This window comes from Physeter macrocephalus, chromosome 20 (assembly GCF_002837175.3).
Source record: "Physeter macrocephalus isolate SW-GA chromosome 20, ASM283717v5, whole genome shotgun sequence".
Lineage (NCBI taxonomy): Eukaryota > Metazoa > Chordata > Mammalia > Artiodactyla > Physeteridae > Physeter > Physeter macrocephalus.
This window is the reverse complement of record NC_041233.1, coordinates 10,274,404-10,298,710: the sequence shown is the minus strand read 5'-3', so window position 1 is coordinate 10,298,710 and position 24,307 is coordinate 10,274,404. Positions and strand designations below refer to the sequence as shown.

At 38.4% G+C, this 24,307-nt stretch overlaps 1 protein-coding gene across 1 annotated transcript in view; it reads right to left on the bottom strand.

Annotated features, from left to right (window-relative positions):
* Positions 1-16,448, bottom strand: part of ZNF25 (zinc finger protein 25) — a 22,825-nt gene extending 6,377 nt beyond the window's left edge. Inside the window, exons 1-2 of the mRNA XM_007115063.4 lie at positions 16,331-16,448; positions 13,897-14,010 (exon numbers count right to left, since the gene is read on the bottom strand). Of these exons, the coding sequence (XP_007115125.1) occupies positions 13,897-13,911 (15 nt within the window). The 5' untranslated portion in view covers positions 13,912-14,010; positions 16,331-16,448. The remainder of the gene's footprint in view (positions 1-13,896; positions 14,011-16,330) is intronic.
* Positions 16,449-24,307: the final 7,859 nt, after the last annotated feature.

Here is a 24,307-nt window from a genome sequence, read left to right as displayed (position 1 = left end):
GTGGGAGGGAGGGAGACGCAAGAGGGAAGAGATATGGGAACATATGTATATGTATAACTGATTCACTTTGTTGTAAAGCAAAAACTAACACACCATTGTAAAGCAATTATACTCCAATAAAGATGTTAAAAAAAATACAGTACCATCAAAAAGACATGTGAACTGTTAATGTACTAACTACAGTATTTATTCTGGAGAGTTAGATATACTGCCACCCTGCTTTATACATATATAAAATATTTGTTCAGTATATATTTACTCAGATATCACTCCATGCCTGGAACTCTGCCAGAGATACAGAGATGAATGAAAGCAACTATTCTTGTCATCAAGGAGCTTACATGCTGACAGGGAGGCAAAGATTAAATTCTTAAATGCCAATATGCATAGCAGGTGCTATGACAGAAGTATGTACAAGATGAAAGATGGTCACAAAGGATGGCCAAGATGGTGGAGAAGGAAGACTCTGAGCTCACCTCCTCCCACAGGCACACTGAAATTACAACTATTCACAGAGCAACAATCTCTGAAAATTATCTGAAGAGTAGCAGAAAATTTTCCCCACAATTAAAGATACAAAGAAGGAACCACAATGACATGGGTAGGAGGGGCAGAGACACAGTATAGTCAAGACCCACCTGCCTGAGTAGGTGACCCACAGATGGGAGGATAATCAAAATTGTAGAGGTTCTCCCCAAGGAGTAAGGGGTCCGAGCCCCACATTGGGCTCCCCTGCCTGGGGGTCCTGCACCAGGAAGACGAACCCCCAGAACGTCTGGCTTTGAAGGCCAGTGCAGCTTGAGAGCCAGAGGGCTGTAGAAAACAGAGACTCCACTCTTAAAGGGTGCATGCAAAAATCTGATACGTTCCAAGTCACAGTGCAGAGGGAGTAATATGAAAGGAGCCTATCTGAGACCCACTTGCTGATCTTGGAGAGCCTCCTGGAGAGGCAGGAGGCAACTGGAACTCCCCCTGGAGACACAAACACTGGCAGCAGCCATTTTGGGAGCTTGTTCTACCATGAGGACACTGGTGCTAATAGGAACCATTCTGGAGTCCTCCCTCTAGCCTATTAGTGCTGGAGGCTTCCATGCCCACCAGTGGGCCACCACCAATCCCAGGACACTTCAGGCCATGCAGCCAGCCACGTTGGGTCCCAGTCCAGGCACCCCACAGGCCATGCAGCTAGCCAGGCAGGGACCCAGCCCCTCCCAACAGTGGGCCAGGAGCCACTGCATGAGGCAGGGCCTGGCTTCCAACAGGGCTGCGGGTCAGCCCTGCCTACCAGTGTGTCCACAATAGTCGGCCCCGCAACAAGGAAGGATTCATGTAGTCCACATATAGGGAACCCGTAGAGCTTATAGCTCTGGTGATCAGAGGGGAGTATACTGCTGGGCCTCAGAGGACATCTCCTACATATGATTACTTCTCTAAGATTGGGAAATGTAACCGACCTACCACATGCATGGAAATAAAAACAGAGGATTAGGCAAAATGAGGAGACAGAGGAATATGTTCCAAACAAAAGAACAAGACAAAACCTCAGAAAAAGAATTAAATGAAGTGGAGATAAGCATTCTACCCGATAAAGAGTTAAAATATCTTTTATGAATATAAAGACGAAAACCTTTAACATATTACTAGCAAATCAAATCCAACAAAATAAAAATATAGATTATAATCTACACCATGACCTTGTGTGATTTATCCCAGGAATGCAAGAGTGGTTCAACATACAAAAGTCAATCAATTACAGTAACAGAGCAAAGGGGGAAAAGTAGAAGATCATTTTAATTGACACACAAAAAGTGTTTGACAGACTTCAACACTCTTTCATGATAAAAACTCAGTAAACTAAAAACAGAAGGAAATTCCTCAAAATGATAAACAACATTTTTAATCCACCTCTACCCCAGGTAAGAGCATACTCAGTAGTGAAAGACTGAAAACTTTCTCCTTATGACCAGGAACAAGACAAGGATGCCTGCTTCTGCCACTTCTAATCCACACTGTACTGGAAGTTCTAGCCAGAGCAGTTTTACAAGAAAAGGATATAAAGGCAACCAAATTGGAAAAGAAAAAGAAATAAAACTATCTCTATTTGCAGATGACATTAATCTACATATAGAATATCCCAAAGAATCCACAAAAACAAAAACTAATAGAGCTCATAAACAAAGTCAGCATGTTGCAGAATTATAAGATCAGCCCACAGGGCTCCCCTGGTGGCACAATGGTTGAGAGTCCGCCTGCCGATGCAGGGGACACGGGTTTGTGCCCCGGTCCCTGAAGATCCCACATGCCGCAGAGTGGCTGGGCCCGTGAGCCATGGCCGCTGGGCCTGTGCGTCCAGAGCCTGTGCTCCACAACGGGAGAGGCCACAACAGTGAGAGGACCGCGTACTGCAAAAAAAAAAAAAAAAAAAAAAAAGTACAAGTAGTAAAAGAAAAATAAACTGACTTTATCAAAATTTAAAACTTTTATGGGGACTTCCCTGGTGGTCCAGCGGTTAAGACTCCACGCTTCCAATGCAAGGGGCACAGGTTTGATCCCTGGTCAGGGACCTAAGATCCCACATGCCATGTGGCGTGGCAGCCAAGGAAATATATATATATATATATGTATATATAAAAAAAGCTTGTATGCATCATAGGATATTACCAAAATAGGAAAAAGACAACTCACAGAATGTAATGTAATATTTGCAAATCACATATCTGATAAAGGTGTTATTATCCAGAATATATAAAATATACTTACAATTCAATAACAGAAAAGATAACCCAGCCAGAAAATGGGCAAAGAAACTGAACAGATATTTCTCTAAGTTATACAAATGAGCACATGAAAAGATGCTCAGCATCATTAGTCCTTAGGGGAAATTCACAAAACCACAATTATACCACTTCATATTCACTATGATGGGTGTTTTTTTAAAAAAAAAAAAAAAAAACAGAAAATAACAGGTGATGGAGAGGTTGTGGAGAAACTGTAACTCTTATGTACTGCTTGTGGGAATGTAAAATGGGACAGCTGCTGTGGAAAAGTTTGGCAGTTGCTCAGAAAGTTAAACATACAAATACCATAAAACCCAGCATACTTGTACACAAAAGTTCATAGTGGCACTATTCACAACAGCCAAAAAGTGAAAACCACCTAAATGTCCATCAATGGATGAACAGATAAACAACTGTGGTATAAACATACAATGGAATATTATTTTGCCATAAAAATGAAGTACTGATACATGGTATAGGGTGAATGAACTTGGAAAACATTATGCTAAGTGAAAGAAGCCAAATAGAAAAGGTACATATTATATGATTGCACTTATATGAAATATCCAGAATAAGTAAATGCACAGAGACGGAAAGTAGATTGGTAATTGCCAGAGGCTAAAGGGAGAGGGACTAGGTTATGACTGCTTAATGGGAATGGGGTTTTCTTTGGGGATGGCAAAAATGTTTTGGAACTATATGTTGTAGTGGTCCCACAACATTGTGGATGTGCTAAATGTCACCTAACTGTACGTTTTTAAATGGTCAATATTATGTGAATTTCACTTCATTTAAACCAACAAAACCTTCTAACAAAGAAATCTTCAGGTCTCAGTGGTGAATTCCACCAAACATTTAAGGCAGAAACAATACCAATTATATGCAATCTCTTCCATAAAACAAAGAGGAAAGAACCGTTCTCAACTCATTTTATGAAGCCCACGTTACCCTGATACCCAAACCTAACAAAAGCATTATCAGAAAAGAAAACTACAGTGGTGGCTTGCACCTGTTTGTACCAGATCAAGAGTGCTAATTGTCAAATTTTGGGCAATTGATTAACATCATTTTGTAGCTTGAAATTAGCCACGGCAGGGGTATTTATACCATAGAAATTGCTAAACAGTACAAACCAGATTTCTCTCCCAGTCCCCAAAATCTGATTAAACATTTACCACCATAGTGACTACCAACCAATATCTTTCATGGTTATAAGTACAAAAATCCTCAACAAAATATCAGCAAATCCACTACCTGATTTCAAGACTTATTGCAAAGCTATATAATTGTGTTACTAGCAAAAGGATAAACACACAGATCATTGGAACAAAAACAGTGTCCAGTAATAGAACCACACATATAATTTTGATAAAGGTTCAAAAGAAATTCAGTGGATTAAGGATAGTCTTTTCAAAAAAATAGTGCTGGAACAAATGGATTATTAAGCAAACTCCAGACTTTCACCAGTCTTTTCTTTAATGTCCCTTTATCTATTCCAGATCTAATTCAGGATACTATATTGCATTTCGTTGTCATGTCTCTTCTGGTTTGTGACAGTCTTACCTGTTTTCTTTGGTTTTTTTTTTTTTTTGCGGTACACGGGCCTCTCACTGTTGTGGCCTCTCCCGTTGCGGAGCACAGGCTCCGGACGCGCAGGCTCAGCGGCCATGGCTCACGGGCCCAGCCTTTCCGCGGCATGTGGGATCTTCCCGGACCAGGGCACAAACCCGCATCCCCTGCATCGGCAGGCGGACTCTCAACCACTGCGCCACCAGGGAAGCCCTTACCTGTTTTATATGACCTTGACAATTTTGATGAATACTAAACAGATACTTTTTAGAATGCCCTTTAATTTGGATTTGTCTGGTGTTTTCTTTCCCTCTTGATTAGACTGAGATTTTAGGTTTTGTGGGAGAATAACAAAGAATGCTTCTTATCACAATATATCAGGGGGTACATGGTATCATGGGTGATGTTAACCTGGATCACTTTTTAAGGTAGTGTTTGCCACTTTTCTCCACTGTAAAGTAACTGTGTTTCTTTTTCATAGTCTATTCTTTGAAAGCAAATCACTAAGTCTAGCTCATAATCGAGAAAAGAGGGAATAAGCCCCACCTCTAAGAGGGGGCAGAATCTAGATATATTACTTGGAATTCTTCAAAGGGCTCTCTTTTCCCCATTTGTTTATTTATTCAATCATTTACTTATATCAGTATGGTCTCAAATATTTAATGCTTTGGGTTAGAATCCAATACCATGTTATTTATTTTGTTGCTCAAATTGTTCTAGCTTTGCCATGAGAAGCTCTTTCGGGTTGGTGCCCATGTCCATTTGACGCATCCCCATCACCCTGTTTTTGAGCACTTCCTTAATTTCTGACAGTACAAAATGCTCTGGACTTATTTTGTACTACCCTCGCCTCAGCCCCAAAATCAATCAATTTCTCCATGGAATTCTGGTTCCTTTTATTGTAGAATGATATTTAGAAACTAAGATCTGTGTGCTGGGTTTGCTCATGGCTACTGAGGTGTCACTGCTTATAGGCCCTCTCAGCAGACAGTTAGTAAATGTATGTTTGCATATTAACTCATGTATATACACATATCTTTAATTATTTCTGTATCTATCCTATACATGCTAAGTTAATATGTATTAAGATAACATATATACATTTGCTTTTCAATAAATGGCACTGGAAATAATGGGCATCTATATATAAAAATGAACCCTAGCCAATAACTTATACTTTATACAAAAATCAACTCAAAACCAATTATAGACCTAAATATGAAATGTTAAACTCCAAAATTTTTTAGAAGAAAAGTCTTTGTGACTTCGAGATAAGCAAAGACTTTTTAGACATGATACCAAAAGAAACTAAAAAGAAAAATTTGGAGTTCATCACATTTTTGTGAAAGACACTGTTAGGTGATTGAAAAGAGTAGCCACAGATAGTGAGGAAAATACTTGAAAATCACAAATCTAACAAAGCATTGTACTTGTATCCAGAACATATAAAGAACTCTCAACATTCATTAAGAAAACCCAATTTTAAAATGAACAGAAGATTTGAAGAGACACTCACAAAAGAAGATATGGATAACAAACAAGCACATCAAAAGATTTTCAGTATCATTAGTCATTAGAAAAATGAAAATTAAAACCATAATGGGATAGCAATACACACCTATCAAAATGACTTAAAGAAAAAAAAACTGAAATACCAAGTGCTGACAAGAATGGGAAGCAAGGGATTTCCCTGGTGGCTCAGTGGTTAAGAATCTGCCTGCCAATGCAGGGGACACGGGTTTGAGCCCTGGTCCGGGGAGATCCCACATGCCGCGGAGCAACTAAGCCCGTGTACCACAACTACTGAGCATGCGTGCCACAACTACTGAAGCCCGTGCGCCTAGAGCCTGTGCTCCACAACAAGAGAAGCCACGGCAATGAGAAGCCTACGCACTGCAAGGAAGAGTAGCCCCCGCTTGCCGCAACTAGGGAAAGCCCTCATGCAGCAACAAAGACCCAATGCAGCCAAAAATAAAGAAATAAAGAAGAAAAAAAAAAGAATGGGAAGCAAGTGGAACTCTGATACATTGTGGTAAGAATACAAGCTACTCAGGAAAACAGTTTGGCAGTTTCTTATAAAGTTAATTATAACAGTACCATATGACATGGTAGGCACATGCCTAAATATTTACCCAAGAGAAATTAAAATCTGTGTACACACAGACATCTGAATGCAAATGCTTATAACAGCTCTTTCCATAATTGCCAAAAAGCCCAGAAACAACCCAGATATTTTTCAGCTGGTGTGTGAATAGTATTCAACTGAATACTATTTAGCAGTAAAGAAAGAACTACTGATATATGCAACAGCCTGATCGAATCTCAAATGCATCATGCTAAATGAAAGGAGGTAGTCTCAAAAAACTACATACTATGTGATTCAATTTACATGACATTCAGGAAAAGGCAAAACTATACAGATGAAGAATAAATTGGTGATTTCTAGGAATTAGTGATGGGGAGACTACATAGAGGGAACCAAGGAAATTCTGAGGTGATTAAACTGTTCTGTATCTTGGCTGTGGTGATGATTACATGTCTTTATGCATGTGTCAGAAGTCATTGAAATGTACATCCAAAAAAAGTGAATTTTGCTGTAAGTTAGAAAGTAAATAAAAATAAAAAAGCACAAAACAAAAACCACTTCACACCCATGACACACCCATTACTACTCTCAAAAAAAAGAAGACCCAAAAAACAAAGAAAATTGGAAAATATCAAATACTGGCAAGGATGTGGAGAAACTGGAGCCCTTGTGCATTGCTGGTGGGAATGTTAAATGGTCCAGCCACTATGGAATATAGTATGGCAGTTTCTCAAAAAAAATTAAACATAGAATTACCATATGATACAGCAATTCCACTCCTAGTTATGTATCCAAAAGAATTCAAAGCAGGGACACAAACATATTTGTACACCAATGTTCATAATAACAACATTATTCACAATAGCTACAAGGTATAAGCAACCCAGGTGTCCATCAACAAATATAAACAAAATTATGTACATTACATAAGCAAAATGGAATATTATTCAGCCTCTGAAAGGACATTCTGTGACATGCTACAACATGGATGAACCTTGAAGACACCGTTCTGAGTGAAATAAGCCAGGACAAATATTATGTGATTCTACTTATATAAGGCACCTAGAGTAGTCAAATTCATAGAGAGAGAAAGTAGAATGGTGGTTCCCAACGTATGGGGGGAGTGGGGAGTTAGTGTTTAATTTGTGCAGAGTTTCATTGTGGGATGATGAAAAGAGTTCTGGAGATGGATGGTGGTGACTGTTGCACAACAATGTGAATGTACTTAATGCCACAGAGCTATACATTTAAAATTGGTTATGATGGTAAATTTTTTATGTGTATTTTACTACAATTAAAAATAAGTCAACTAACTTTAATTTTTAAAAAGAAAAATAAAAAAATAAAACCCCCAAAACACACTAAAAATAACTATATAAAAGCATCAAATATTAACTTAAGCACTAGAATTTGAGAGGTAAAGATCCAAGAAAAAAGTGAAATTAATTATGGTGAGTCTTATACCTCTGGTTAGCATTTTCAGGGCATTTTCCAATTTCATAGCCAGGGCAAAAATGTAGGCAGAAAGCAGCTCAGAGCCAGCATCTCTAAAATAAGCATAAAGAAACAAATTCTGAGAAGCAAAGGAGAAGTTGATCTTAACCTTAATGAGAACAAGCCCCTAACCTAGTGTTTTCTAAAATCAGAGATCTGAGGGCTTCCCTGGTGGCACAGTGGTTGAGAATCCGCCTGTCGATGCAGGGTACACGGGTTCGTGCCCGGTGGCGCAGTGGTTGAGAGTCCACCTGCCGATGCAGGGGACACGGGTTCGTGCCCCGGTCCGGGAAGATCCCACATGCCGCGGAGCTGCTCGGCCCGTGAGCCATGCCCGCTGAGCCTGCGCGTCCGGAGCCTGTGCTCCGCAACTGGAGAGGCCACAACAGAGAGAGGACCGCGTACCACAAAAAAAAATAAATAAATAAATAAATAAATAAATAAAATCAGAGGTCTGAGAATCCAAAGGTGAACAAAGGATAAAATTCAGAAGAGACAAATACTTCAAAAGACAACAGAAAACCACAACTTATTTCATTCTTGGGGGCCAGTAGGGAAGAGAGGAAACTGGTTCAACTTTTAACAAACTTTTAATGTTTGCTTATGGTCTTGTGTGATGTATTAGCATCCCTAAGAACCCTGGTCACAAAGCAAGTCAACACCAACTTGCCTTTTGATACTACCTGGTGACTGAGTGGGAGTTTCATATTCAAGAGGTCCCCAAACATAAGCTTAGTATCTGTAGAACTTTTTTACTTCCTATCAAATGTCTCAAAGTGGTCAGTTTATTTTAAGTTGGGGAAGCAGTTTCTGGAACCAAAGGAAAGCTCCATAATTTATATGGATGCTCTGAAATACAAACACTCACCATTTTCCCCCCACAGGCCTTTACTGAGTACATGGCCACAACCCTCCGAAGGCTGGGAGCAGAGCACCAGGGCAGGAAAAGATGTCTCAGGTGCTTAAAGTTCTACAGGGCAGCAACCCCTCAGTCACCCAAAAGAAAAGCTGGTGGCTAAGCTAAAAGCACATCAGTGGAGCTTTGGTGGTGTTCACAACCCAAGCCCCGCTGAAGGGAAAACCTTGATACTGCCCTCAATCATGTGAAGCTTGGTGGTGAACAGTACCTCACTAAAGCCCAGGGCCATCTCAGCTACATATTTGACTTAGCGAGCAGACAGAGGAAGGGACGTGACTTCTTCTGGGGATATTATTTACTTCAGTCCCTACTGTACTTTTATACATAATGTCTAGCACATAAAGAAATAGGAGACATGCAAAGAAGTAGAAAATTTCGATTCATACTGAAGAAAGGAGCCTATTGAAACAGACCTACAGATTAACCTAGATGTTGGGATTAGCAGATAAGGATTTTAAAGTAATTACACTAAAAATAAATAAATAAAAACTAAATGACCTAGTGAAAAAAAATTGAGAATATAAATGAAATGATGGAGAATCTTAGCAGAGAAAGAAAAACAAAAGAAAAAACAGGAATTTTTAGAATTGAATGATACAATATCAGAAGTAGATTCTACAGGCTTATGAATGAAGAGAATTGACAGAGCAAAAGAAGGATGCCATGAACTTGAAAACAGTCAGCTCAATAGAAATATCCAAACTAAAGGACACACACACACACACACACAAAACCCCAAACTGAACACAGCATCTGAGCATTTAGGGCAATATGTACATATTTCAACACTGTGTAATTGGGATTTTAGAAAGAAAAAGAGAAGATGCAAAGAAACTATCTGAAGAGTGAGTTCCAAGAATTTTAAAAAATGATTAAAGGCAACAACCTACTGGGCATATACCCTGAGAAAACCATAATTCAAAAAGAGTCATGTACCAAAATGTTCATTGCAGCTCTATTTACAATAGCCAGGACATGGAAGCAACCTAAGTGTCCATCAACAGATGAATGGATAAAGAAGATGTGGCACATATATACAGTGGAATATTACTCAGCCATAAAAAGGAACGAAACTGAGTTATTTGTAGTGAGGTGGATGGACCTAGAGACTGTCATACAGAATGAAGTAAGTCAGAAACAGAAAAACAAATACTGTATGCTAACACATATATATATGGACTCTAAAAAAATAAAAAGAAAAAAAATGGTCAGAAGAACCTAGGAGCAAGATGGGAATAAAGATGCAGACCAACTAGAGAATGGACTTGAGGATACGGGGAGGGGGAAGGGTAAGCTGGGACAAAGTGAGAGAATGGCATGGACACATATACACTACCAAACATAAAATAGGTAGCTAGTGGGAAGCAGCCACATAGCACAGGGAGATCAGCTTGGTGCTTTGTGACCACCTAGAGGGGTGGGATAGGGAGGGTGGGAGGGAGGGAGACATGAGAGGGAAGAGATACGGAGATATATGTTTATGTATAGCTGTGGGAAGCAGCCGCATAGCACAGGGAGATCAGCTTGGTGCTTTGTGACCACCTAGAGGGGTGGGATAGGGAGGGTGGGAGGGAGGGAGACATGAGAGGGAAGAGATACGGAGATATATGTTTATGTATAGCTGATTCACTTTGTTGTACAACAGAAACTAACACACCACTGTAAAGCAATTATACTCCAATAAAGATGTTAAAAAAAAAGGCAACAACCCACAAATCTTTGTCATCCTTAGAAAAGGATAAATGCAAAACAAATCATGCCTGTGTGCATCATGGTCTAACTATTGAAAACTAAAGATAAAATGAAAATCTTAAGCACAGAGGAAAAGAACACGTTATATTCAGGTGGATAACAATAAGATGAAGACTAGCTTCTCATCAGAAACAACAGAAGCCAGAAGACAAAGACATCCTAAAAATGCAGATACAAAGAAAACTCTCGACAAAGTTCTATATCCGGCAAAATATCCTTCAAAAACCAAGATGAAATAAAGATATTTTCAGAAAGACCAGCCAAGTAAATTTGTCACCATCAGTGCTGAAATAATACATGAAATAATAAAATGAGTTGCTTAGGCTGAAGGGAAAAGATATCAGAGAGAACCCCAGACCTGTAGGAAGGAATAAAGAGCTCCCAAAGCAGATATGTACATAAACACAAAAGAGTTTTATTTACACACACACACACACACGTTTCTTTAAAAGATGAATACTGTTTAAAGCAAAAATAACAAGTATTTGGGGTTAAAAATATATGTATAAGTGAGATATAAGACAAGGACCACAGGGTGAGGAGGGTATAAAGAGAATTATACGGATAAAAGTTTATTACACTGTTCATGAATACAGTATTTGAAGACACGATTATTTTAATGGTGCATGTTGTAATCTCCAGATTCAGCAATAATCAAAATAACACACAAAAATAAAGCTTCAAAGTCAATAAAGGAGATACAATGTAATACACAAAATACTCAAATACTCAACCCAAGGGAAGTACAGTAAGTCTAATTAGGATAAAAAGAAATATAGATATAAATATACTAGGATAAAAGATATCTTAAAAAGCAGCTAGCCCAAAACAGACAAATTTATTTCAAAGGTGTGACAAGTTAACAGGTGAATTTTCAATAGTACCAGTAGTAGAAGACAATGAATGCTTTTCAGTGTTTTAAAAGGTAAGAACTGTCAACCAGTAGTATTTCTATACACAGTGAAAAAGCTCTTCGTGGATATTTCATATAAAGAAAACTGAGAATTTTCCACCAGCAGACCCTCACTAAAACAACAAGCAAGCAGAATAAAAACAATAACTATAAAGGATGTTTTCAAACAGCAGAAACTGATGGCAGCAGAACTTGAGAGATGCAAGAAGGAATAAAAAAGACGTTCTAATCTGGCCAAAATGCCTTAAAAAATCCAATTATCTGCACAAAATAAATTTTTCCAAGAGTAGGTAGTGATGACTGTACTTAAAACTACTTCAAAAAACAGGGCTTCCCTGGTGGCGCAGTGGTTGAGAGCCCGCCTGCCGATGCGGGGGACGCGGGTTCGTGCCTCGGTCTGGGAATATCCCACATGCTGCGGAGCGGCTGGGCCCGTGAGCCATGGCCGCTGAGCCTGCGCGTCCGGAGCCTGTGCTCCGCAACGGGAGAGGCCACAGCGGTGAGAGGCCCGCGTACCACAAAAAAAAAAAAAAACTACTTCAAAAAACAAAAAGGCTCACTAGTTATTTCTTTTGCTCCAGACTGACCATTCAGCAGTTAATTACAGAGCATAAAGTAAGAAAAACATCATGTGCCACATCTGAACAAATGCTGGATAAAGAAATTTTCATATATAAGGTATAAATGTGTTCAAGACTGACCAAAGCAGAACTGTAGAATAGGTTAAATTTTTCTAGAGTCTCTTTCTTTCCACCATCAGGCCTAAAGGCTATGATCTCTAATTAATAATAGAAAATGTCCACACTGAAAATTTATATTCTAGTAATAACAACACTTCAAAAGTTGGCTGTGAGGATTATGTAAGATAAACTACGTCAAGGGCTTACCAAAGGGCTGGGCATTTCATTAATTGCTAAATATGCTGTTTTGTTTTTAAAAATTAAGTTTAAAAAGCAAAGAAATGGTTACCACAGAATTCAGGATTCCTTTTCTCTGGGTTGTGGTGGGATGACATTAAGGAAGGGCATACAGGGGCTTCAAAAGTACGAATAATTTTCATTGCTTAAGACAGATATGGGATACAGTGGTGTTAATCAGTATTCCCTAAATTATACATATATATTATGTACATTACTTGCATAAAGTATGATTTTTAAAATATTTAATGAACCAATAAAATCAAAATTCATGTCTTCTACAGCCTACAAAGTCGTATATATTCTACTCCCTTCTACCTCTTAGATCTTGCCTCTTACTGTTCTCCCCCAAGTTCACTTCTCTCTAGTTTCAGTATCCTAAATACTGTTTCTGGAACATGCCTCAGGGTGTATGCATTTGCTATTCCTTCTATGTAGTATGCTCTTCCTCCAGATTTCTACCTGGCTCTCTCTCATTTAATTCAAGATATTCCTCAAATATTACCTTTTAGAGTGGCATTCCCTAACCAACTTATTCCCTGTTCCTCACTTCTAACACTCTGTCCTCTTAAACTGCTTGAGTTTGCCTCTGAGCAGATACATCAGAAATATTACTCAAATGTTGACACATTTTATTATTTAATATTAAAGAATCACATTTGTTAATATCCTTACCAATCTCATCAGAAAAGTCTTTAAGTATCAGCATTTGTCAACTTCACAAGTTTTCCAACATTCTAATTTTCACTTGAAAGCTCAACTTTTAATATTAGCAACAAATACTAAGTTATTTTCCTTGAAATGACAGGCTCACATCACTCATTGTTGAGAAAATGTTTGAATACCGTGTGAATAGCGTAGTTTGTCTGCCAGTTGCTCTTTCACATAAAAATGATATTCCATGAAAAAAAGTGGCTAGGTGAGCTCACAGATCAATCACACAAGTGCTTTTCCTCAAGACAACCAACCATCATACTTCAGTATGCCGCAAAAGTACTTTAGGTGAACTTCCCATTTCATCCCACTGAATATTAAAAAGATGTGTACTCAAGGGTCAAGATTTAATGCCATTAGTAACTTTTACTGTTTCATCAAGGATATCCTTAAGTAAAGGTGGCAGTTTTTTTTACTACTGCAGAGGAAGACAATACCATTGGTGTCATCATCCTGATGTATGCCAGATAGGCAGCAATCTATTGTTTTTACACCATCAGTGCTAATGTCGTCAGTGTAAAAGGCAATTTGCATCTTGGTATTATGTTTTGACTTCACAAACCCTCTGAAAGGGTCTTGGGGCTCCCAGACCACACCTTGGAACTGCTGTTGTATTCAAACAGTATTTTCCCTGAAGGTGATTTTTAACGATTTCCACTTTTCTAATTTAATATATGGACTCTCTTTCATAAAATTCACTGAAAACACACACAACACAGAGTGAAATAAAGTTAAGAGGTAAATAAATGACTCACCCGAAACTTGTTCATTTTCTGCTTCTATTGGAAAGTATAGAAACTATGAAGTCAGAGCAGGGAAAGTTGGAAGACAGAAGTCATAAGAGACCTTATCTTGCAGTCACGAATCACCTGTGAGAAATTTACATACAACATTTTAGTAAAAGATAAACCTCTGGGAAAATGTCTCTTTGAGCCATGAGAAGGAATAGGAAGGACCATGATAAAGGAGTACCCACCTGTCCACTGGTGACTCTCATATAATCTTGATGAATCTGGGACATTTTTAAATCTAAACATTTCTTTCTTATTGGCTGTTTTGAAAATTATATGTCCATTACTAAATAACACAAAAGAATATAAAACTTAAATGTCCAATAATAGCAGATTAGTTAAGCAAGGTATATAATATATATCCAAAGTATGGAACCCTATGCTGACATTACAAATGATGTTGAAGAGAAACATCTATTGATATGGAAAATCTTTTAAGTTACATGTCATAACATTTTTTCCTATTGATACTATAAACCCCACAAGGTTAGAAAGTCTTCAGAGCTCTCGAAAATAAGATGTTTCATCTCTCTAAATTTCAGTTTCTCCAAAATCACTTCTCCAAAAACCCTATTTTGATTAAAATATGGTACAGTGACAGGGAGGCTTCAGTTCTATGCTAAGCTCTGCTATTAACAAACCTAGTGACTATCTTAGCTTCTATGTTATTATATTTATTTTTTTAACGTCTTTATTGGAGTATAATTGCTTTACAATGGTGTGTTAATTTCTGTTGTACAACAAAGTGAATCAGCTATACATATACATATATGTCCATATCTCTTCCCTCTTGTGTCTCCCTCCCACCCTCCCTATCCCACCCCTCTAGGTGGTCACAGAGCACCGAGCTGATCTCCCTGTGCTATGTGGCTGCTTCCCACTTATGCTATTATCTTTAACATGAGAAGGAATTAGGTAATTTTAAACAATCATGTACTATTCTGATTCTATAAGTCTTCATTCAGTACCACAAATCCAACAGAACCCCAGAATTCACTGTCCCCTCCAACCCTGGGCTGGGGCCTAGAGTAAAATGTAGTTAGGCCTTGATGAATTCTGACATGGCCATCTAAACTGTTGACACTAACACAAATACAACTTTTAAAATAACAGTTTGGCACCATAATCCCAAAATAGGCACTTCACGTGGGGAGCAAAAGGTAACTAGATGCCAAAATGCCGAGGTCCTTCTCATATGCAGAAGAAACCACTTCCAGCTGCCCTGGTGCTTACACGATGCCTACATACTAAAGCCTAGATACACCATCCAATCAGAGGCATTATGATATCACCTTCATAATATGGAGCATGGATGAAATCGCAGTTTTCATCTTTAAAAAAGTCTGTCTCATTTTCCCTCTGGCCTGGATAGGATTCTCAGCTTCTCCAGTAAAACTTAAAATTCAGGGTTTCAACTATGGTTTAAATTCACATATGTAACAGTCGTCTGGGTATAGAGACAGGTTAGAGAATGCAGGAAGGGCCTTAATTAACCTTTTACACAGGAGTTCTAAGGAAGCCTCAAGAATTTTTTAAAATAGAATACTACATTGTACGATTAGGTCCACTACACTCTACTCTGGTGGTGCTCAGGGACAATCACTGGATTAAATACAACCCAAGGCTGTGGATTTTAGGGTGGGAAACAGTATGAAATAGAGTAAAACAAATCCCTGATAATGATGGCTAAGCCAGTTTATCTCTCTGAACCTTCGGTACTTGTATTTATTAAAATGGAGGTGGTAAATACGGATTCAAAGGATGGTTATGATGATGAAGATGATTAAATGCGCCAATAATGAAAAGAACAGCATACCTTTTAATGAGAAAAGCAGCTCACCTTTATTGAATCCTTATCGTACTTTATATACACTACCCTATTCAATACAAGAAACGACCCTAAAGGCTATTATAATTTTACAGATGAGTATCCGAGTCCGAGTCGTACCCAGATTAACCTGCCCATTTACCGGCTGGCGCTGGCCTTGAGCCCAGGCCCCTCAGGCTTTACAACCCAAATCTCCAGCAGCCAGCGCCGCCCACGCGCCAGCGCCGACGTGACGGGTTTGGCATCCACGTCACAAACGGCTGTTCTCGCGCGCGTCCGTCTCGCTAAGCCCGGCGCCCCAGGCCTCCTGCAGCCGCCCCTTTCACGCAGGTCGAGAAACACGGCTTCTGGGGAGGAACCACACTGCGGACAGCCAGCCTCCTCGCCAGGCCCCCTGCCTGGCCTCCTCCCCGCCTGCCTGGCCTCCTCCCCAGTACTCCTCCGAGGCCAGTCCGGCGCTCAGAGGGGGGGCGGCGGCGGCGGCTGCCAGGGTCTCCGACTCGGCGCGGCCGCGGAGACCGGCTTCCCCCCGCCCCCGGCCTAGCGCCCGCACCGAAGCCTCCGACACACCTGCAGGGGCTCGGCCTCAGCTCCCTGCCCGCGCAGGTTCCAGGCCCCGCCCTCCGCGGCGCCGAGCAGACTGGAGGCGCCTGAGTCCTCTCCTCGCCGGGGAGCGAGACGGAGAATGGCGGCTGCTGACGGTGGAAATGCTCATGCGCGGAACACTCCAGAGCCCCACGCAGGCACTGCGCGTCCCGGGAGCCTCCCGGCGCCCCCACTTCGGATGACGTCACGAGGGTCGGCTTCTTCCCGCGGTCCGAGTGTTTTCTGCTGGGCCGGTCCTTTCCTTACTCGCAGAGGTAACGGATTAGAACTGGCCACCCGCTTGCAAGCAGGAAGCTACCTTGAGGTAGTGCGATGAATATCGATAGTAATCGAAAGATAGTACTCGGAACTAAGTACAGTAGTACATTCAAAGAATAACACCCTGTAACAATTGACTTTATTTTAGGAGTATTAGCTTTCAGAATTATGGAAATGATACATGAAACGTGATGAAAACATGAATAAGCTAAAACAGAAGACGAGTCGCACACATCCCACTTTACAAAAGGAAAAAACCTCGCTTAATGTTAGGTGCACACTCTTCTGAGATTTTCACTCACATTTTACGCTAATGGTATAATATATTTTGACTATCACTTCACTAAGGAATATATACTGAATGTATGCTGATTCTCTGATCTAACTTTATGACATCAGTTTACTCTGGGCCAACAATAGAAATGTTTCCTCTCAAAGTAATTACAAAAATACTGAATTTTTATATTAAAATTAACTTAAAAAACATGTGGAATCCATATAGAGAAATATATATACATTTCTGAATAATGTGTGCACATGTGTGTGTATCTGTATACACACACACACACACACACACACACCCCAATATCCTGGGTGGGAGGTGTTGGGGAAATGATTAAAAATAGTCTCTTGCCAACCCAGAAAATCCTCTCCACAAATGGAGAAAGAAAAAATTATTAATTATTATTATTTTATTAATGAACTAAGCATTAAACTAGACTGCACTGCGCATTCCAGGCAATCTGCTAATGAGTTTGCAGACAGAAATATCACACTTTTATGTAGCCAGGCAGATACAACTCTTTCTATGTACTAAGATAAGAGAACTTGACAACACCATTTACTACACATTGTTCATCCTAAATTCACACGGTAATTGGGGTGGCCATTTCTATTAGTTAATTGCCTTTATCCAAATGAAAAGTAAAGCTTCTTGCATCTCTATGACAAGCAAGTAGCTACAACTTGTAGCCAAAAGCCTAGGAGTTTACCACAGACATAGGGAAATGGGGTGCTATCTTCCTTGATGCTTATTTACATTTCAAAGACATAGCTCCAAGGCCTTTAACAAAGATATTCCTGGGTTGTAAAACTAACAAGCGGTTTATTTACTTTTTAAAAAGATTTGCATGCATCTCAAAGGGACAGTAAAAAGGATTTCAGTTACAAGTTTTCTCAAGGAAATGCTCTAAGAAAAGAGGAGAGGAAAATCTTTTCCCCTTTTTGAACCAGGGAAAATTCAATTTTTAAATATTTGTATTTACTCTTACAGGAAACTATAAAACTTTACAATTTAAATCAAAATGACAATTTTTTTCTGAGAGTTTGGTTTTGTTTTCCTTGACAAATAATTTTAAACTTCATCAGGAAATATATAACCTCAGAGAATACGGAGGAAATTTTATTGGAAATGCATATTATTATAAACATAATTTAAAAGTTTGGTGCTGGCTTCAAAGAAGAACGGAAACAGATCCAAATACATAAGAATTGAGTATATGTTAAAATCGTTATTTCAGGGCTTCCCTGGTGGAGCAGTGGTTGAGAATCTGCCTGCCAATGCAGGGGACACAGTTTGGAGCCCTGGTCCTGGAAGATCCCACGTGCCGTGGAGCAACTAGGCCTGTGCGCCACAACTACTGAGCCTGCGCTCTAGAGGCTGTGAGCCACAACTACTGAAGCCTGCGTGCCTAGAGCCTGTGCTCTGCAACAAGAGAAGCCACCGCAATGAGAAGCCCGTGCACCACAATGAAGAGTAGCCCCCGCTGGCCGCAACTAGAGAAAAGCCCGCGTGCAGCAACGAAGACCCAACGCAGCCAAAAATAAATGAATACATAAATTTTTTTTTAATTGTTATTTCAAACAATGGAGATAGTTTGGAATGTTCAGTTAATGATTTGAGAAAATAAAGTTAATGGTTCATGAATTCAACATGTAAATTTAAAAAGTAAACCATCAATTACCTAGAATATAAATAAAAGATTTTAAAGAACATAATTTGATATAGCATGAAACAAAAGGCAGAAACCAGAAAGGATATAACAAAGTTAAAACACAAACTGATAAAATATATTTAATAATTACGAGACACAGATTTCACACTCTTGATAAACTGCTCTTACAAATCAGTTGAAAGATGAACATCTAACATGCAATAAAAATAGAAAAAGAATATCCTGCTGCAGCTTTTCATTCAATCTACAATGCAGTGGACTGCCAGATGCCTCAATATTCTATTTACTATTGCAAAAGAAAATATATGGACAATTAAACTATGACATACCATTTCCTTTAAGATGCATTACAAGATCCAATTTCAGAGCTGTTAAAATACGAGGAAAAAAATGCATGTCTTAGAAATATTGAAATGTAATTATAAAAGAGAAAGTACAGGGACTTCCCTGGGGGTCCAGTGGTTATGAATCCGCCTTCCAGTGCAGGGGACACGGGTTCAATCCCTGGTCGGGGAACTATGATCTCACATGCCGCAGGGCAACTAAGCCCAGGTGCCATAACTACTGAGCCCGTGCATCACAACTAGAGAGCCCGCGTGCCGCAACTACAGAACCCATGCAGTCTGGAACCCGTGTGCCACAGCTAGAGAGAAGTCCACACACTGCAATGAAAGATCCCACCTACCACAACTAAGACCTGATGCAGCCCCCAAAAATTTTTAAGTAAATACTAAAAAAGAAAGTACAATTAGTCACTAAGTATATGAAAAATATGTAACATCACTAGAAATCAAAGAAATATTAAAACAAACATGAAACACTATTTTGTCTACAGTATTTCAAATTTCATTTCCTTTCAAACGTAGTGCCTTAACTAAAACCCCACATAGAATTTTCCCCAATTTTATTTTCTTCATACCACTTATCTAAGTGATTTCTATTTGACTGGTCCCAGGAAATGACAGTAGAATAAATTTGTAGAATGATGCTATTCATGTGGCCATTTTATTATCAGGGATTTTGGGTGTCTCTTCAGAGCATTTGAGTTTGACTGCATTTCTCCACCTTCTAGATCTTCTTGAACTATGTTTTCTGCCTATCCAGTGGGATTGGCCCAAATTTACTGAAAGTCTAGCCTCAGTTTCTAGAAGTCAGTAAATTCCAAGAGAAGTGGCAGTTTGGGGCCATTGGTGAAGACATCAGATAAAGTGAATTTTTACTTCGGGCTCAGGTACCAGCTGTACACTTCAGGACTGAAACTACTCATTTGAAATAAGGAGGAGGACTACCTAGGAGACATCACCCTGATCTGACACCTTTCACCAAAGATTCAGGAAAGAAGACAGAAAAATCCTAGAGTTTTATATCTGAATGGATTCTTTTTTTTTAGCCTTAAAAATTTTTAATTGAAGAATAAAAAACTATAGGAAAGTGTACATGGTATAATTGTACAGATAAGTGAATTACCAAGAAAAAAAATAAGGTGAACATACCATATAAACACCAAGAATTCAAACAAAATATTATGAACACCTGAAATCCCCCTTAAAGGCCCATTCTCTGTTATTACTCCCCTCCTCAAAAGTAGCCCCATCCTGACTTATTTTTATTCTTTTGTTTTAAAACTTTTATTATAGTTGGTTTACAATGTGTTAATTTTCTTCTGCACAGCAAAGTGACTCAGTTACCTATCTACTCTTTTTTATATTCTTTTCCATTATGATTTGTCACAGGATATCGAATACACTTCCCTGGGCTCTACAGTAGGACCTTGTTGTTTATCCATCCTATATATAATACTTTGCCTCTGCTAATCCCAAACTCCCAATCCTTCCCTCCCCTATCCGCCCCAGCTTGGCAACCACAAGTCTGTTCTCTATATCTGTGAGTTTGTCTTTGTTTCATAGATATGTTAATTTGTATCATATTTTATTTATTTATTTGTTTTTTATTTATTTATTTATTTTTGGCTGCGTTGGGTCTTTCGCTGCACGTGGGCTTTCTCTACTTGCGGCAAGTGGGGGCTACTGTTTGTTGCGGTGCACGGGCTTCTCATTGTGGTGGTTTCTCTTGTTGCAGAGCACAGGTTCTAGGCACACGGGCTTCACTGGTTGTGACTCACGGGCTCTAGAGCACAGGCTCAGTAGTTGTGGCGCATGGGGTTAGTTGCTCTGTGGCATGTGGGATCTTCCTGGACCAGGTCTTGAACCTGTGTCCCCTGCATTGGCAGGTAGATTCTTAACCACTGTGCCACCAGGGAAGTCCCTGTATCGTGTTTTAGATTCCACATATAAGTGATATTTTATGATATTTGTCTTTCTCTTTCTGACTTACTTCACCTAGTATGATAATCTCTAGGTCCATCCAGGTTGCTGCAAATGGCACTATTTCATCCTTTTGATGGCTGAGTAATATTCCATTATATATGTATATGTATAATATAAAAAATATATATACTTATCACATTTTCTTTATCTATTAATCTGCATTGGCAGGTAGATTCTTAACCACTGTGCCACCAGGGAAGTCCCTGTATCGTGTTTTAGATTCCACATATAAGTGATATTTTATGATATTTGTCTTTCTCTTTCTGACTTACTTCACCTAGTATGATAATCTCTAGGTCCATCCAGGTTGCTGCAAATGGCACTATTTCATCCTTTTGATGGCTGAGTAATATTCCATTATATATGTATATGTATAATATAAAAAATATATATACTTATCACATTTTCTTTATTAATCTGTTGATGGACATTTACATTGTTTCCATGTCTTGGCTATTTTAAATAGTGCTGCTATGAACATAGAGGTGCATGTATCTTTTCAAGTTATAGTTTTGTCCAGATATATGCCCAGAAGTGGGATTGCTGGATCATATGGCAACTCTATTTTTAGTTTTTCTGAGGAACCTCCATACCGTTTTCCATAGTGGCTGTACCAATTTGCATTCCCACCAACAGTATAAGAGGGTTCCCTTTTTTCCACACCCTCTTCAGCATTTTTTATTTGTAGACTTTTTAATGATGGCTGTTCTGACCAGTGTGAGATGGTACCTCATTGTAGTTTTGATTTGCATTTCTCTGATAATTAGCAATGTTGAGCATCTTTTCATGTGCTTGTTGGCCATCTGTATGTCTTCTTTGGAGAAATGTCTATTAAGGTCTTCTGCCCATTTTTCGATTGGGTTGTTTGTTTTTTTGTTGTCGAGTTGTGTGAGCTGTTTGTATATTTGGAAATTAAGCCCTTGTCTGTTGCAGCATTTGCAAATATTTTCTCCCGTTCCGTATGTTGTCTTTTTGTTTTGTTTATGGTTTCCTTTGCTGTGCAAAAGCTTATAAATTTGACTGGGTCCCATTTGTTTATATTTCTATTGTCTTGGGAGACTAACCAAAGAAAACATTGGTACAATTTATGTCAGAGTATATTTTGCCTAAGAGTTTTATAGTGTCATATCTTATGTTTAAATCTTTACGCCATTTTGAGTTTATTTTTGTGCATGGTGTGAGGGTGTGTTCCAACTTCATTGATTTACATGCAGCTGTCCAACTTTCCCAGCACCACTTGCTGAAGAGACTGTCTTTTTCCCATTTTATATTCTTGCCTCCTTTGTTAAAGATTAATTGACTGTAGGTGTGTGGGTTTTTTCGGGCTTTCTGTTCTGTTCCATTGATCCGTATGTGTGTTTTGGTGCCAATACCACACTGTTCTGATTACTGTAGCTTTGTAGTGTTGTCTGAAGTCTGGGAGGGTTATTTCTCCTGCTTTGCTCTTTTTCCTCAGGATTGCTTTGGCAATTTGGGGTCTTTTATGGTTCCATATACATTTTAGGATTATTTGTTCTAGTTCTGTGAAAAATGTCATGGGCAATTTGAAAGGGATCGCACTAAATCTGTAGATTGCTTTGGGCCCTGTCCTGACTTCTAACACCAAAGACAAGTTTTGCCATTATTACTGTAATTCATTTTATCCATTTACTTAGAAATAATTTTAACATTAAAAAAACTTCCAAAATAAGACAAAGAACTCTCTCCTTCACTCAGATTCTTCAGTCATGAACATTTTGCCACATTTGCTTCATCATCATTTTCCCTATATATGTGTATGTTATGCATAGAAATTTCTTAATCACTTGAGAGTAAGTTATAGGAATCATTCTCCTTTACTCCTAAATTCTTAAGTGTATGTTTCCTATGAGCAAGGATACATTTCTTACGTAACCACAGTACAATACTCAAAATCAGAAAATTTAACATAGGTATAATAATAATATATAAAGCATACTCCGTGTTCAAAATTCCACCAATTGTCTCAATTAAGTCTTTTATATCTAATGTTTTGTTTCTGATTCAGCATCCAATCCAGGGCCTTCTGTTTCTGGCCAAGGTATAGTAGCAGGACTGGATTTACCTGAAAGAAAGAATCAAAAAAATGAATAACACCAGAAATGCTAAATACATGAGTAAATATAAAAGTGTTTTTCATAACTTAAATCTCCTTGAAAGATAACTAACTGCTTAAACATAAAGAGTAACAGTGTATTATAGGGTTTATAACATATGTATAAAGTAAAATGTATAATACTAACATAAAAGCCAGGAGGGGAGAAATGGAAGCAGACCACTGGCAGGCTCTTATACAATATGTAAATGGTATAATATTACTTGAAGGTAGCCTATGATAAATTAAAGTTGTGTATTACAAATGCTAAAGCAACCAAAGTTAGAGAAATATATTTTAAATGCTAAGAAACCAAAAATAAGGAAACATTTCTAACCAATAAGCCAACAAAGGAGATTTTTTAAATTATAAAAAAGTACTCAATACAAATGAAGGAAGAAAAATATAATTTTAAAAAGGAGGAACCAAGAACAAATGAGACAGAGAACAGAAATAGCAAGATGAAGATGATAGATGTAATCTTAGTCATATCAATTATCACATTAAGTGTAAGTAGACTAAACACTCTGCTTTAAAGGTATAGATTGTAAGATTGAATTTTAAAAAAAACCAACTATATGTAGCTGATAAGAAATGCATTTTAAATATAAGGACAAAAATAGGTTAAAAATGCAAGGATGAAAAAATATACCATGCTTAAATAAATCAAAAGAAAGCTGGAATGGATATGTTAATATGGGATAAAATGGATTTCAGAAAAAAGAATATTATAAGGTAAAAAAGATTTCATAACAGATAAAGGAGTCATTTCACCAAGAGGACATAAAATCCTAAGTATTTATGCATCAAGTAAGAGAGCTGCAAAATACATAGGAGAAATAAGCAAATCCACAATTATAGTTTGAGATCTTACACCCTCTCTCAATAGTGATAGAACAAATAGAAAATGAGCAAGGATATGAAACACTTAAACAACAGTTGTCAACCAACTTGACCTAATGTTTATAAAGCACTCTACCCATACAATAGCAAAATACACATTCTTTCAAGTGCATATGGAACATTTATCAAAATAGGTCATGTTTGGGGCAATAAAATAAGTCTTATGAATTTAAAAACATTCAAGTCATTAAAAATATGCTCTCCCACCATATTGGAGTTAAATTATAGATTAATAACTGAATATATCTGGAAAATATAAAAATATTTGGAAACTAACACATTTCTGAATAATCTATGGGTCAAATATTTAGAAATCAAACGGGGAAATTAGAAGGTAATTTGAACTGAAAGAAAATGGAAACACAACACATCAACACTTGTGGTA